Source organism: Nanorana parkeri, unplaced genomic scaffold, assembly GCF_000935625.1.
Source record: "Nanorana parkeri isolate BGI_ZX_2015 unplaced genomic scaffold, ASM93562v1 scaffold1474, whole genome shotgun sequence".
Lineage (NCBI taxonomy): Eukaryota > Metazoa > Chordata > Amphibia > Anura > Dicroglossidae > Nanorana > Nanorana parkeri.
Window position 1 is genome coordinate 347,703 of NW_017307742.1, and position 17,125 is coordinate 364,827.

Below are 17,125 nucleotides of genomic sequence, written 5' to 3' on the forward strand. Positions count from 1 at the left end.
CACACAAGCTGTAAAAACAAAACTGCTGGCAGTCGCGGTGTCGGGACTGCCGTAGTAGGCTTAATCAACATTCATTTTCCTATATACCATATAGATAAAGATTCTTTTTTTTACACATAGAAACATTTTGAGTTTGTTGTTTGTTGTGCATGAAACCTAGAGAGGAGTTTAAACTCCTCTACCAAGAGTATAATTAATGTTGTTACCAAGACTGGGACCTATATGATCCATTTTTAACTAGCTCTTGTTGTAAATTAGCTCACAAACATGTTGGGATAGTGAAGGTATGGCAACTGAAAGTGTCTAGGGGAAAGCTGTATACTGGATGATCCAAAGATGCAAACAAAGGACACAGACTAATTAAGTTTGACAGTGCCATAGATTAAAGAAAAGATCAGTCCATCTAAAAACATGTTATCTATGGGAAGATGTTGGTAGGCATGTCCACCTTATATCTTTAGGGTATTCCACAGTGAAATGCATCTGCTTCTACTCCTAATGTTATTACTTTAATAAGAAGGGAGCCACAAGTGACCAAACCTCTGGTGATCAGCAGGCTCAGCAGAACGAATGTCCCCATTAGAAAATTTCTCACCTATTCCTGTTCTGGTGAAAACACCACATTTTGAATTTTTTTTCATGTTCAGTGATAATGGTCACCAAGAGGGACACAGGCAGCAATGAAACCTGGGACATGTTCGAATCCCTCTCCTATCTATTCTAAACTAAAATGTATCCAAAATGTTTTTCCAAACTGCTTGAAACTCTCATAGTTAGCAGCAATGCAGACTAATGATTTTAGGACAGTTGTGGAGCACCAGGGCCCAGTCACAGCTGCGACCCTGAAAGTCCTGTCACTGACTCCAGGCTGTAGAGGGACTACAAATCTCAGCAATACATTATACAGCAATGCAGAATACCATCAGTGTGCGGGGTCTCGCCAGGGCCCTGTGCGGTCTTGCCAGGGCTATGCGGTCTTTCCAGGGCTGCATATGGGTCTCACCATGGTTGTGCACTCTTACCTGGCCTGCATACGGTCTCACCAGGGCTGTGTGCGGTCTCACCTGGGCTGTTCGGTCTCACCAGTGCTATTCGGTCTCACCAGGTCTGAATGCGGGTTTCAGCAGGGCTGCGTCTTGGTCTCACCAGGGCTGCATACAAGTCTAACCAGGGCTCTATGTAGGCCTCATCAGGGCTGCCTGTGGGTGTCACCAGGCTGTATGGGGGTCACCAGGGCTGTATGGGTGGGTGCCACCAGGGCAGGGTGGCTGCGGGTGGCAGGAAGGAGGAGATGTGTGGTAAGCCCAGCGCTATAAAAGACAGCCACCGCAGGTCCCCAGCAGGCTGCCCTGAGGTCCCCATCAAGCACGGGACCTCACGGCAGCTGCTCCTGTTTAAAAACTTAAAGCACCGGTATCGCCACTTAGTATCGGTGCATTTTCACGAGTACGCGTAAAAATGCCCAGTATCTGCACCGATACTGGTATCGGGACATCCCTAGTTTTATGGTATTGTGTTATCTGCAATTATAGGATGTCACAAAATAAGTTTTTCCAATCTGACCTTGTGATTTAAAGTGTCAGAGTGAGGGCCATCGCTTCATCTTATTGCGCTGACGCCATAAAAACAAACATAAAGGTACCCCAACATATCTACAGAATGCACCTGTGCTACAGCTCACCACAACACTTGTGTGCTATGGTGGAAGAAATATAGCAGGAGCACTGAGGCCGATTCATGGTGAATGGGCTTTGGTAATGCAACATGCCGCAAAGCATGATAAAGCACATTGCAGAGTGTGCATTACCCCAAAGGATGCAAGTGTAACCCACATTACCGCAACACACGCTAGCGTGGATGGGCCCTCAATCAAATTTGTCTATATTGCATTCTTAACTTGTAATTTATGTAACTCTGAAGTTGCAGCATGTGAATTGTATATCACCAGACAATTGTTACAAATTACATTTGTAATGTTTTACAGTCAACAAAATAATTTTGTATCTTCACACAATTGCGTAGCTGCCATTCATACTGGTAATTATATCAAAATGTGTAGACTTGCACAACATCATTAGACAGTTTATTGCAACCTATCTTGTGTTTTAAAGATAACATTTAGACTGCTATTAGGTGTTCTTCGAAAATGATGGCATTGAGGAGAATAGTGGAACTAAAGTGGGGGTGAGTACAGAGTGTCCTCGTGTCACAATGGCAAATTATCATGACCATAATGTGTATGATTTGGAGTCAATTGGCAACAGTGTTTGTGGACTTGGGAACCTCAATGTCAGATCAAAGATGGATAAAGAGAATAAGATGTAGCAACATGTTCATAAAAAAACATTGGGGGAAATGTATCAAAACTGGAGCAGGCAGAATCGGGGGCAATTGCCCATGGCAACCAATCTGCTTCTCTTTTCAGTTTGTTTAGTTAAGCAGTATGGTCAACTGCTCCAGATTCTGTCTGCTCTGGGGCTGCAACTACCTATTTTTTCAGTTAATCGATTAATTGGATAAAATTAAAAGTAAAATTAATACCATCTATTTGAAATAAAAAAACACAAATAGAGTGTTACAAACATAAAGTTTACTTCAGAATAAAACTGCATGCACATTTTTTCCACACGGGAATGCATGGCATTGCAGTACCGCACGTTCTGGCGATCACACGGCGGGCGGAAGGCACGTTTAAGGTGCCACTAAAATGAATGGCCCCACAACGCACATCCTCCCTCCAGCAGAAATTGTCAGGCCAAAACCAAAAAACCTTTTATAATATAATTTATGTATTTGTAATTCGTTTCATGGATTTAAAATAATCTGAATTGAAAAACTCCAAATCAATATAACAACATAACCAACCTTTTATTTTAAATAACACATAAGGGGGGAGGGGGGGGCGACAAGCCCCTTATGTGTACATTGGAGATTACAGGTTCTCTTTAAGGTGACATCAGGAGTCTTTTAGGCCCCTAGTGTCACCGATCCATCTGCCTTCTGTGGCAGCTGAATGTAAACATAGGCAGTGGGTTGAAGCAACAGCCAGCCTGCTATTGGCTATTTCAAATTGCAATAGCCAATAACAGGCTTGCTATTGCACCTGCCCACTGCCTGCTGTCAATCAGCAGAGAAGGGAACTTAAAGAGAATGTTCTCCTTCAGGTCGTCCTCTGCTGATTGACAGCAGGCAGTGGGCGGGTGCAATAGCCATCCTGCTATTGGCTACTGCAATTTAAAATACCCAATAGCAGGCTAGGTATTGCTCCCAGCTGCTGGATGGGAGCAAGCTGTAAGAGGAGGGCATGGAGAAGTGGCGGGAACATGGTGAGGCGCAGCAGGAACGAGTAGCGGGGACACATGGAAGAGCAATGGGGAGAAGCAGCAGGGAGGGCCAGCGGAGACATGGAGGAGCAGCGGGGACACAGAGAGGAACAGCAGAGTCACTGGGGCATGGGGGCGCAACGGTGGAATGCCGAGGTACAGCGTCTCTTCCCGCCGCTGGGGCCGGCTGCCGGCGCAGACCGCAACCTACAGGGGCTTCTAGCGGGAAGGAGAACAGGGAAGCAAAGCAGTGGCAGCGGGAGGAGAAGGGGGTTTTGGAGCTCTCCTCACTGCTGAGCACCAGCTGCAGGGGTCTGATTCCCCTCCCATCCCCGCTGGAAGCAGCAAAGATCTGAGGGGACATGAAACAACTAATAGAACAATGAACTAATCAATAATAAGAATTGTTGACAATAATTCCCATTATCGATTATCATCGAATTAAATCGATTAGTTGTTGCAGCCCAAATCTGCTCCAGTTTTGATAATTTCCCCTCGGTATGTTTTTAGGAGGCAGGAACATCCCTCCAATGGCCTGCACAAGAATATGTTATGCGATTGCTGCTTTCCCATCTCGGGGTCTGAACTTTTTTTTTTTTTTTTATTCCTCCAGCAATGGAAGAACACTCATCCCCTGTGCAGCCCACAAGCAAGGCTACGTTTTGGCAAGTTAACCATTATAACAAACAATGCCAAGCCCTTGCATTTTTTCCTTTGTTTTATCTTCCCTTGTCATAAATCCTCATCCTCTTCAAAGAGTTGTGCTTATCCACAGAGGATGGGTGCTCGGGTTTGTGCTTATTTAAGAATGCTTGCACTCTTCTAAAGATGGGTGCTATAAGATTGCGCTCAGCTTACTCAATGAGCACATATATTCTGTTCATACCTATATACAGTATGTACAGTAAGTGTGCAAATGTTCGTACATACCCCAGTACATTTTGTAAACTGAGAAACTCATATAAATGTTTTTTTTAAAGTCATCTATCTCTCAGCTGATACCACTAACTCTGAAAGGGAGTTCCACACTGCTCTGATAATAAAAAGCCCCTTACACCATTTAGGAATAAACCGCTACTTGTCCAACTTTATGTTGTGGCCATGTGTCATCTTCATAGCCCTTAGATTATGCAGTTTATTCCCGATACTATAGTCCTTATTGATATACTGTATTTATATATTGAGATCATATACCTTCCTAAACGCCTCCTCTCTAAGGAGAACAAGTTCAATTTCTGTAGTTGTCCCTTATAATGTGGGCCCTGCCACCCCCATTTTTAATTTTGTTGCCCTTCTCTGAGCTCTCTCTAGTTCCAGCGTATCTTTGCTGGGGACTGGTGACCAAAACTAAACAGTATAGTCAAGATGAGGCCAAACCAATATTTTGTATAGCGGTACAATTACAGTTTAGGCTTTTAAGAAAATACCTTTGATGCATGATAGTAGTCTACTGGCTTTGCTAGATGCAGCTTGGCATTGCATGCTATTGCTGAGTCTACCTGGGACCCCCAGATCCTTCTCCATCCTCAATTTCCCCAGGGGAGCACCTCCTAAAAGGTATTTTTCATTTTATTTTTAGCTCCCTAGTGTTAAAGAAGAACTCTGGGCAAATAAAATCTTAACCCTTGCGGTGGCTACCCCTGCACTGCAAGGGTTAAGTGTTTGTTTTGTCTAGGGAGGTAAAATAACAGAGTTATACTCGTCCAAACCATGATCTCGGCTGGCTTCTAGACCGTTCCCTTCAGCCTCGCTCCCCTCTGCTCCAGCAATCCATGGTACAGTGTATAGGATATGAGGACACTGAGGGGCATAGCAGCCAGCCGGGATCGCAGGTCAGGTGAGTATAACTCTGTTGTTTTAGCTTGCTAGACAAAGCTAAAATCACTTAACCGTTGCAGTGTTGGGGTAGCCATTGCAAGGGTTAGGATTTGGTTTGCCCGGAGTTCTTTAAGTCATGCTGCATGACTGTGTACAAAATAGAAGTTCTGTGGATTTTGTAAAACTGACCTTAAAAAGAAAATGAGTGGACATTTTAGCTTTAGCAGTGTTTAATATAACATGGAGAATAAGAATCCAAAATCCAAAAAACCTGGACTGTTTTTAAAAACTCAGTGACATTTGGCAACTATGTATATGGACATTAGCACAGCAGAATATGTCAAAATAGTAACTGATGAAACCTGATGGTTCATAACATCTGCACATTTGTTCCCATTTAATTTTCTCCTGTTTTTGTTTATATAAATGGCTCGATTGGAAATTGTTAGCTCTGCTGTCAATCACAGAGCAGCCAATTTCCATGATAACCGCTGTCCTACTCCAAAGATCTTATTTCAGTGGTTTCTTGTTGTAAGGCATTATTCTGCGTATTATTGTTGGCTCTCACGAGCTGGGCCCTCCTAACTCTCCTGTATTGAAATTGTAAGTGCACTGTCTCCTTCCATTTTGTAAAGCGCTGTGGAAAACTGTTGGCGCTATATAAATCCTGTTTAATAATCTAGAAATAACATTATTTAGATGAGAATTCTTTGGTACCTAAGTGTTACACTTGCCATTGATGGAGAAACCGTGTTCTAGATAATGTTATATTCCAGGGTAGTTTACACAGATTGCAAATGTGACAGAGCCCATGTGTTACTACCACTGGCGCCTATGTGTTTGAATGCTGTTCCTGAATCTTTTCACCCTCATGTTTTAGCTCCTAGATGGCTTAATATGGGAATCCCTTTCATTTTAATAAAATTCACATTCAGAGTTGTCTCTGTGAGTGCAGGTCCTAAGGCAAATATAAAATGAGTCTTGAAGTGCAGATTGTTGGTGTGGCCACAATTTAGATTAGTTTATGTACGGGTGATTACATTTTGAAAAACCTGTTCATCCTGTACATGCAAAACAGCAATTCAACATCCCCCCCAGAGCAAGGATACATACTTTTCTGCATTGACCTTTTGAACAGAGAGAACATGTGTAAACCACCTAAATGTCACTGTTATAAATTGTCCCTAACATTAAGTACCCCCTAAACCAGGGGTAGCCAAACTCTGGCCCTCCAGCTGTGGTGGAACTACAAATCCCATGAGTCATTGCAAGATTCTCACAGCCACAGACAGATGCATCATGGGATTTGTAGTTTCACCACAGCTGGAGGACAGCAGTTTGGCTACCCCTGCCCTAAACGCAACCCTGTCATGCCTGAATTCTCACACAAACTCCAAAATTTGACTTGAGCCCATAACTATTGACCTCCTTCCCAATGCAATACACTTAATGTGCTCCCTTCTAATACTTACAGGGTTATTCACCTGAGGGTGAAGAGTTTGGAGAAGGGGGGGAAGTGAACAATCTAGGACAACATAGCTGAGCTGGAAAGTGAGCTGAATTGAAGAATTTCTCCAGTTCAGCTATTTGTCCTAGATTGTTCACTTCTTCTGCATTCTCCAAACTCTTCATCCTTTTGTGAATAACCCTGTTAATCTTATGGTATATTAGGCATCAGAGATTGTTGATCCCGGGAATATCCGATTGCCTTATGGGATCAGGAAGGAATTTTTTTCCCCTGTTGGAGCAAATTGGACCATGCTTTTATAGGGTTTTTTTTTGCCTTCCTCTGGATTAACAGGGGGTAATTTTGTTCTTTTTTTTTTCTCCTCCATATCTCTAAAGGTTGAACTCGATAAACTTGTGTCTTTTTTCAACCGAACTAACCTTAACTAATCCCAAACCTTAAAGCGACACTAAACTCAGGATTTAAAGCTTAAAAATGCATTCAAGTACCTTAACTACCGTATTTTTCCGTCTATAAGACGCCCCCATGTATAGGACGCCCCCCACTTTTTTTACCCAAAATTCAGAAATCAATATTTTCCATGCTCTTTTGCATAACTGATTACATCCACTTTAATTTTGCAGCGTAAGACAGCCCATTACTGGTACCGGTATTTTTTTTGTTTTCTGAAATTTTTATGGGCTCCCTGTTACATCTGGGCACTGGCTACACGCTCTGCGCAGCATCAGCTGACATCGTGTACATAAGGCTTATGATTGGAGGAAACCTGTTAGCTTGTCTCTGCAATCGGAAGTTTCACTCGTGAGGCTAGTCTGCAGAGGTATCGTCAGTTTCGCAACCGCAGCACTCCTCTCGGCCCTCCGTGTATAAGACGCCCCTCCATTTTTAGGTAAATGTTTTAAAGAAAAAGTATAGTCTTATACACGGAAAAATACAGTATTAACAGAAATGTATCTTATTTGTGTATCACTCGGCTGTAGATCCTCAAATCATCTTTGAATTGGTGCTGACACTGTCCTTCCTTCTGGAGGGTGGCTACTTTTGTTCCCCATGGTCCTTGTTTGTGTTGTAAAGTAGTCACCACTCTGAGCTCGCTCTCATTATGGGCTAAAATTAGCTTACTCATTTCTATTGAGATTGTAGTCCATCACAGGAGCGAGCTTGGAGCGGTGACTACTTTACAACACACACACAGGGACCATTGGGAAGAAAAGTAGTCACCCTCCAGGAGGAAGGACAGTGTCGGCATGAATTCAGAGGTGATTTGAGGATCCACAACAAATTGATACACAAATAACATGTATTTTTCTTAACAGTTAAGGTACTTGAATGCATTTTTGAGACTTAACTCTTAAGTTTAGTGCCACTGATTAACACTGATCTAGCACAACCTGTAAACTAAGCCCAGCATGCACTATTTTTTGCGGTCGTACTGCACTGAAACGCAGGGCATTGTATTACCACGCGGTCCTGATTGGCCGATTACACTAAGGGCGGGGGAGCGTTTCTGCAGTGCCATTGAAATGAATGGCAGTGCCGCACCCCTCCCGCCCCAAGCAAAACAGATGACAAACGCACTCATCAATTCGTCACCAGCTTTACAGCAAGGTGCACATGGAATGGGCTTTAAGCAGTAAAACAGCAAAAAGTTTTCCTGGTACACTCAAGATAGCATAGCATTAACTAAGGTTAAAAACAGTGGTCCCTCCCGCCCCAGAACACAAGGAGACTTTGTGTATGTGATCCCTTGCATTCCGGGCACAGGACCGTGCGATGAGCGCACGGGCTGGTGGAAATGAGCCCTAAAAGTAAAACCATGCTCTGTATACTCGCCATATCCCTCATCTAGTGCAGCTTTGTCAAGTGATACTGTTGCCAAGCTGTGAGCTGTGACAACTCCTGATCCACCAAATTAGCAAAATCTGACCCTCTGCAGTTAAAAGCATAGCACCTCTCGGGGGAACCTAATGCAGGCACGATCTGGCTGTCTTGCCACTGTAGTGGGAGGTTAAACAAAGGGATGTGACTGGCAGTGGCACTGGACAGTATGGCTCAGGAAAGAGGAGTGTGATGCTAGGTTGCATGGTTCACGTAATAGTTGTGCTTACCAACTGCTCACATACCTCTCTCTATGTCCTGACCTAGAAAAAAGTAGTTTGACTTCTTCAGACATTTATGTTCATGGTTCATGGCACATACTTTAGTGGAGCCGGACCACAAACACTAATTTCAGGCTGCTATTTACTATGACTGTAGTACCTTGGTCCACTGCATCTACCAACGAGTGTGGCATGGTGCTGCAACTATACAAAACACAAAAATTCCCCAGCCTCAACCTGCCAGCCAGCCTGCAACCAAACAAATTGCCCTGTCAACAGTATGCGTTAAAATCAGAGGTTTTAGTTGCACAAACTTTTGGCCAAAAATATGTAGAAGCCACACTGCCGCGCCAAGGCACCTCTGCAAAGTGTGGTCCTAACTCTATATATCCGAGTCCCAAGTGTGAACATATTAATGAAGTCGATAAATTACATGCAGGTGTACCTGGAGGTAGCCAACTCCTCCTAATAAGGTGCAGGGACGCACTGGAGGCCCTGCACCTTAGGCGTGCATTTTTGGTTGCTTGTACATTCCAACACTGGGCCTCCAGTGCGTCCCTGCACCTTCTTAGGAGGAGTTGGCTACCTCCAGGTACACCTGCATGTAATTTATCATTAATATGCTCACACTTGGAGACTCGGATACATAGAGTTAGGACCACACTTTGCAGAAGTGCCTTGGCGCGGCAGTGTGGCTTCTACAGCACTAAAGATCCAATATTGGTGGTCTAGCGTTGAAAGTGAATAAAAAAACAATATTCCTAGTATAGTGATAGATGTACAAATTGGTGAATGAGATATATATATTATCAATATATAACCCGTGTAATAAATGTGTTCAGATGCAAAACTTTATGATGAGTAAAACTAAAAAGTGTGCTAGCATCAAGAATTGACAGTGAAAAAATGAACTAAGCAATTTATAGCCTGTGAAAAACAATTCTGAAAGGATAAATCACAATGTAACAAGCAAAAAATATATTCTGTGTCAATTGTAGACTGATACTTAATAGCAGTCCCGAAGTGGAAAACAAAGCATCAGTGAGAAAGTGACAGTGTTCAATGAACAAACTTTTCAACAGTAAAAAAGAAAAAGTTATTTCTGTTCTTTTCTTTTTAATCCAGCAGCCCCCCAAGCATTGAGTACTCACCAGATGCAGTGAGTAAATATAGCGGGGAAGTGACGACATCGGTGGCCAGGGCAATAGCGGGCATAGCGGCCACTGGTCTTATAACACTGAGACCTGCAGTTGAGGACGAGGTGTACTTTTCTCATTACCATTACACCTATGCATGTGGACGCATCAATCGTGCATCCAGGGAGAGTGTGCCTTTTAAATGCAGCCGCTGTAGCCCGAGCATTAACTTGAACAGGTGACAGCTGCCACTTGTAAACAGCAGATGTGGGATTTCTGCTGCAGGAACACACAGGTTCCTGACACAGGTATTCCTAATCGCACCTAAATATACAGGTGTGAATGGGGCGTAATGCCATGTGAATGAGATCATGTTGCATATATAGTGAAAGTGCTATTGCTTTCCTGTATACAGTGTTAAAGGCTAAGTTTACGTTTTGGACTATGTTTCATGTTAGCCCATATTCAGGATGTAACATGAAATATGGTCACATGTCCGTACCCACCAGTTTTCTGGATCTGTTAAAGTAGAACTATGGAGTTAGGGCTATTCCCCATAGTTCTCCTTAGGGTAACGGGAGGACACAAACTAGCATCCTCCCGTCACCCTAAGCTCAGTATAGGGCGAGCTACAGCTCTCGGTATACTGAGACGCCGCAGCTGAAGCGGATCCCGACAATTATGTCTGGATCTGCCCAGCTGCGTGAGTGACAGCTGGCTCTGCCTAACTAGAGGCAGAGCCAGCTGTACACGCTCCCTCCCCCGTCCGTTCCGCCAGTCAGCGCCTGAGGAGCGGGGAATCCAGCCCCTCCCCTGTCACGGCTCTCTGCCGTGACAGGATCGAGAAGTGAGCGAACGCCGGTATTTGTTCGCTCACTTCCCGATCTACTGAGCCGACCTGTGACAGTCTCATTGTCACAGGTCGGCTAGAACTATGAGGTGAGTGAAAAGCACTCACCTCATAGTTCTCCTTTAATGGAAAGACTACAAGTCCCATGAGCCACCACTGCACAGAGTCGTAGTTCTCAATTGAGTACAAGTGCGCTGATGTCCATTCATACCTCCCTGTCCTGTAACTAGAAGTTTATTCCTGGGTATAGATAGGGGTTGGGAGGAAGAGTCTGCAGGAGCCAGAACATTGCACCTGCAATCCACTCATTGCATAGGCATTGCTTTGCAGACTCCAATGCAAACATAAATGCATATTTTTTCTTTTAATAATGTGTGTGAATTTGTTTTAGTTTTTTTGTAACAGCTGGGCTATAGGGGGAATTTATTAACACTGGGGAAGCTCTGCATGGCAACCAATCAGCTTCTATCTTTAGCTTGTTCGATTTAAGCTCTGAAAATGAAACAGAGAACCTGATTGGTTGCTATGCACAGCTGTTCCAGTTTTAGTAAATCCGTTGACTTGCGCTCTGTTGCGTTTTTTTAATTTACTTTACTTTAGTTTTTTTACCTCCTTTTTGACAATCTTTATTTTAATTAACATGTCCTGTTTTTGTTACGTGACGCTGAAAAAAAAAGTAAAGCATGCTCTAGTTTTTTGTTTTTTTTATCAGACTTCAATAGACTGGAATAGATCACAGCGGTGCGAACAAGTCCTATTCATTTTTGGTGCCCTTGTGTTAGCATATGTTGAAAAACGGATCGGAACGTATCACAGCGGTGTGAACTGGTCCTATTATTATTATTACATAGTATTTATATAGCGCCAACAGTTCGCGCATCGCTTTACAATATAAGGAAGACATCACAATTACAATACAATTTAAGACAAGATGGTAAGGAGGGCCCTGCCCCTGAGGGCTAACAATCTAAAAAAGGAGGGGGAAATGATACATGAGGAGGTAGCTGTGTGGGGATGGATTGTTTGAGAATGTGATGGTTCAGTGGTTAGGTTAGGTCTTCAATTCCCTGAAGAGATGAGTCTTTAGGGAACGCCTAAAGGCAGTCAAGGTGGGAGATAGACGGACAGGTTGTGGTAAAGAGTTCCAGAGGATGGGAGAGACTCTAGAGAAGTCCTGGAGGAGAGTATGGGAGGAGTGGACAAGGGAGCTGGAAAGCAGGAGGTCAATGGATGAGCGGAGGGGACGGTTTGGGTTATACTTTGAGACAAGTTCTGAGATATATCCGGGGGCGGAGTTGTGGATGGCTTCATAAGTGACTGTTAATATTTTTACTATTTAATACTTTTTTTTACAATTTGTACTATTTAATACTATTCACACCCATTTATTTTTCGGTGGCCTAGTATTAGTATCTGTTGAAAAACGGATCAGAACAGAACGGATCATAGTGAACTGGTCCCATTGAGGGCTCAGTCACCCCATATCCAGTGCATTCCGGTGTGGTCCGAGCCCGGAACGCACTAGATCGCGTAGATCAAGCTGGGCAGCGCTCTGGCGGGAGGGGGCGTGTCCCGGCTATTCATGTCAATGCAGTGCGATCGCTCGCACTGGAACGCGAGGTACAGGAATGCCCTCCGTTCCAGTGCAGTGGTTGGCTGCACCAGAGGGGAGGGCATTCCTGTATCTCGCGTTACGCTGCGGGTGATTGCACTGTGGGCGGGGTGGTGTCTGATGTGCCATTGTCCCAGCATGCTGCTCGGCTTTATCTTTATGATCCAGTGCGTTCTGGGCTTGAACTACACCGGAACGCACTGGATATGGTGTGACTGGGCCCTACCCACTCATTTTTCAGTGCCCTTGTGTTAGCATCTGTTAATAAATGGATCGGAACGGATCACAGTGGTGTGAACTGGTCCAGTTCACACCCATTCATTTTTCAGTGCCCTTGTATTAGTATATGATGAAAAATGGATCGGAACGGATCACAGTGGTGTGAACTGGTCCCATTCAGTTTTCGGTGTCCTTACGTTGGCATGCGTTGAAAACCAGATCCCAGTGCAACGGATCTGATTTGAATGGGGCTTAAGTGTATTGGGTAAAAAGATGGAAACGCCAAAAGTTCAATAACAATGTATTGGACTTCAAGTGAACGTGATCCCAAATTGCTGCAAAAGTGGAAATACCCTTTACACAGTCACCTGTAGCTTTTCCCCACCTCTGATGTTTTTATGTTCTGATAATATATCTTCACTTCACATGCCTCGTGCAATACGGGTTTGTTGTATTCTCGGTCTGTTTTTGCGTCAAATAATCCAAAAGCTGATTTCATAACCAACCCGCCAAGTTGTACACTCCGCTAGCAGCATCGTGCGTGTACAGTAGTAGCCAGTGCGCGTATCAGAGCTGTACCCCAAAGCAGCCACTAGATGGCGCTCTCCTTCGAGGCCCAGCGGACGGATAGGAAGTGAGCGCAGCCCTGCAGAGCCGTAGTGACAGGGAGCAGCAAGGGTTACTGCAGAGGAGGAAGAGCAGGGAAGCCCAGCATGCGCTATGTGCTGATGATAGGTTTTGCACGCATGCATATACAGTATGTGCATCGTTCTCTGAGGGGCTGGGATGTGTCTTTAGGAGGAGGAGGTGGAGAGAGAGGGGGTGAGTGCATGTGTACATATGCATGGTCAGGGGGAGTGGTTCTCTGCCGCTTTATTTCCTAGTCTTGCAGAAAGAGGCAGTGCTGAGTTGGTGAGACAAAAATAGACAGAAATTTGCAGAGAAATATAAGGATTGTGTATGAGGGGAGGGAGAGCAGCATTAGGCTGGTTTCCAGGAGGAGCTCTTCTCTCTCTCTCTCCCCCTCTCTCTCCCTCTCTCTCCCTCTTTGTGTTATTTATAGACTCCCCTTTTTTATACCGATTTCCTTCATAGCTATTTTCCTCCGCGACGTTATGTGTCCCCGGCATTGCTGACACCTGGAAGAGAGGAGAAGCAGCAGCAGCCAGGGAGGGGAGAAGGGGGGAAGAAGGAGAAGAAGAAGAGAGAGGAGCACACCAAACTGATTGATCACACAGAGGCACCGCGACTATTTTTAGCGGCGGTCTTCCCGTCGCAGGAATATAAATTCCTCTTTACCATAGACATCGGGGGGACGCGGAGATTACTACTGCGCCCTTCTCTCATTTCATCCTCAATTCATCTGGACGGACATCCGCAGGAAAAATAGAGAGGCGAGGAGAGGGGTCGGAATAAAAGGCACACAGATCCGTCCTTTCACATCTGTACTAGACGAACGAGAGGTGATCATGGGGTGTTTGGGCAACAGCAAGACGGAGGATCAGCGCATCGATGAGAAAGCGCAGCGAGAGGCCAACAAAAAGATAGAGAAGCAGCTGCAGAAGGAGAGGCTGGCTTATAAAGCGACACACCGGCTGCTGCTGCTGGGTAAGGTGGACACGGGCTGTCATCTCATCTATGGCTGCTCTGGGGCCCTGCCATGCACGGCCAGGCCTATGTGTATGAGAGTGTGTGTGTGTGTGTGTGTGTGGAGGGGGGTGGGCTGCAAGGGGTTTATCCCCCTACAATCATCAGTCCTATGATTCCCCCACAAGGATCACTCCTATGATTCCCCCACAAGGATCACTCCTATGATTAGTGCAAGGGGGACACTGGGTGTGAGCCTGTCCTATGTGCAGGGCGACGCATGTTCCCAAGGATATGTGCCCGAAGTGCTCCTGTCTTATGCAATGACATTTGCCTGTGTTTGTCTATATGTTTCTATTTTTTAATTGCTGCCAGCTCTAAGGTTTGCTGCAAATTTACACGCTGATTATTTAATGTTTATTTTCCAGCTGCGATTGTAGTAATTGGACGTATACAAAATGTCACTACTTAATGACACACATGACCAATTTTCACTACCTTTTTATTCCCCCCCCCCCATGAAACTGTGATCAAAGGGGGGGATGAAGAGAGCAGGGCCTGCAAGCAGTGTCTGTTGGAAATGCATGGATGTTATTCTGTCAATACATTATCTCAGACTGTATTTTTATGTATATGTTTTGGCAGGTGCTGGCGAGTCAGGGAAAAGCACGATTGTGAAACAGATGAGGATCCTCCATGTCAATGGATTTAATTCAGAGTAAGGATACAGCACTATAGAAATGCATATGTCCTTTAATGATTCATGCTGTGGGTCCTGTACTGTACATTCTCCTATGTGATGGAGTAAAACAGTATCGCTTACATTGTGCATGCACGCCTGTGTGTTTTCTTACCCTGTAGGCTTCTCTACTGTATTTTTTGCTGTTGCTACTGCAGCGTTTGACAGGCCCTTGTGTAGCAACAACATGGCGACTATACTTTTACATAGCAGCAAATATCTAAATTCTGTGTCTGTGTGTGCAGAAGGGAGGCAGGAGCAGTAACAGATAAGGATGTGGCGCTTTTGCAAACATCATGATTTAAATATGTTGAATATTTCAAATAGTTAATCCATTTGAATGAATGTCTGTGGAGTCCAATGTTGGCCTGATTATAGTCTGACTGTATGGCTTCCTTTTCCTTGTACAATTTCTGAAGCCGGAGTTTTATTTATTATTTGCTGAAGGAATTGTCTGGCTCAGCAGTCGCACAGACTTTGAGTTGTAAGAACTACTCAGGTCAGTTGCAGTGCTTATGCTCAGCTACTCTTATGTTTTAATGCATCAGTAGTGATGACTGGACATAATGTTTGTGTGATTGTGTCCGCTTTAAGCAACCTGTAGGTTTTCAGTTACTTAAGAACTAAAAGTACCAGCACGCAGCATTAGGTGTGTGCAGACATGCATGACTGCATCTGTAGTTCCTGAACTGGAGGAGTGCCATAGTGCGGTTCTCTTAACTCATAATCTAGTTGTTTTAAAAGTCATTTTGGATATTACTTCCTTTTCTGAAGTACTGGTGTTGCCTTACCAGTTATTGGAACTTCAGTGCTGTCCATGCTTCCATGTTCCTCAGCGATAATAAACATAGGTAGGATTACCTGCCAGCATGTACAGCATGATGATGTCAAAGAATAAATATAGACATTATTCTTAAAGAGATACACCCATATTGACAAAAGTAGTTCACCACCATCATCTTTCTTTAATTATATAGCGTATGCAAGAAATATTGCTTAGACAGGAACTTGACCATCTTGTGAAAATCAAACTTAAATAAATTTTGCCTTTTACTTAGGGAAAAGAAGCAGAAAATTCAGGACATCCGGAAAAATGTTAAAGATGCCATTGTGGTGAGTATTTATTATCAGTGGTATGATTCTACTTCTATCACGCATGTCAAGTATCAATGTTTTTCATTAAAGAAATACAATTTAAAAAATATTGTTATGGGTTAGTGAGTCAGCTGCCTTCGGAGGCACAGAACTATCCATGTGCTGCATATTCATATGCCACAACTAGTGGCATATGAAAGGGCTATCACTGACCAAGACCACCCGTGGGCATGAGATGGACATCACCCAGTCTGTCTGATAGTGGTCAGATAAGGAAGCAATCATATGTATCCTCAACACCACCTGGCTGATTGATCTGTGGTTGGAAGGTGTCAATCATCTGTAATGGATTTCATAAATCCATATTTATTTCTCAAGATAAGGCTGGCACCAGTTATGTCTGCTCAGTGCATAAACGTGCATGTTTGGCCAAAAGATGTTTGTAATTAATTTCACGGGACAGTTGTGCAGCAGTTGTATCTTCTGACCCCCATCCAATGTCTAAAGTTAGCTTTACAATACTTATCTACCTTCTTTAAAAGATGACCCCAGGTGGAGAGTACTATGTTAACAAAGGTTATACTAAAACGTGTGACATGAATGTTCATCAGAATATTTCTGTATTTTACCTAAATACTCTGATAGGTCAGTGCTAACCTAGTTAGTGTTAATGTTATCTTTTCTTCTTTGTAGACCATAGTATCTGCAATGAGCACTTTAATACCTCCAGTTCCACTGGCGAATCCTGAAAACCAGTTCCGCCTTGACTACATCAAGAGTATAGCTCCACTATCAGACTTTGATTACACACAGGTAGGCTATGGGTACCTTTTCTTAACCTAGCTGGCTGTTGTCGCTTTTGTGTAACAATCTTCTCCTTATTCAATACCAAATTTGACTTTGGTGGTTCTCCTGTCTGCATCTGTTTTTTAAAAACAAGTTTGGTTACAGAAAGGAGAAGAATTAGGATGGCCTCTCTTGGTGCTATCAGGTTCAGACAAGGAAGTATGCAGAGATTTTATTAGAACGGAGTGATTACTTGCTAGGTTTTGTTTCAGATAAAGGGAAACCTTTACAGTGATGAAGGGTAATAAATGAACTGACTTCCGTTCTTTGCATATTTAACTAGAATATATAGGTGCTTTATGGAGGAGATAGATTTTGTATACATAGAGTGGC

General features: G+C 43.8%; 1 protein-coding gene across 1 annotated transcript in view; it reads left to right on the forward strand.

Moving 5' to 3' along the window:
* LOC108798434 (guanine nucleotide-binding protein G(s) subunit alpha isoforms XLas-like) overlaps window positions 1–16,759 on the forward strand; it is a gene marked incomplete at its 3' end in the record, with an annotated part of 111,520 nt that extends 94,761 nt beyond the window's left edge. The window contains exons 2-4 of the mRNA XM_018570187.1: window positions 14,758–14,830; window positions 15,910–15,964; window positions 16,640–16,759. Coding sequence (XP_018425689.1) covers window positions 14,758–14,830; window positions 15,910–15,964; window positions 16,640–16,759 — 248 coding nt within the window. The remainder of the gene's footprint in view (window positions 1–14,757; window positions 14,831–15,909; window positions 15,965–16,639) is intronic.
* Between the last annotated feature and the right edge of the window lie 366 nt (window positions 16,760–17,125).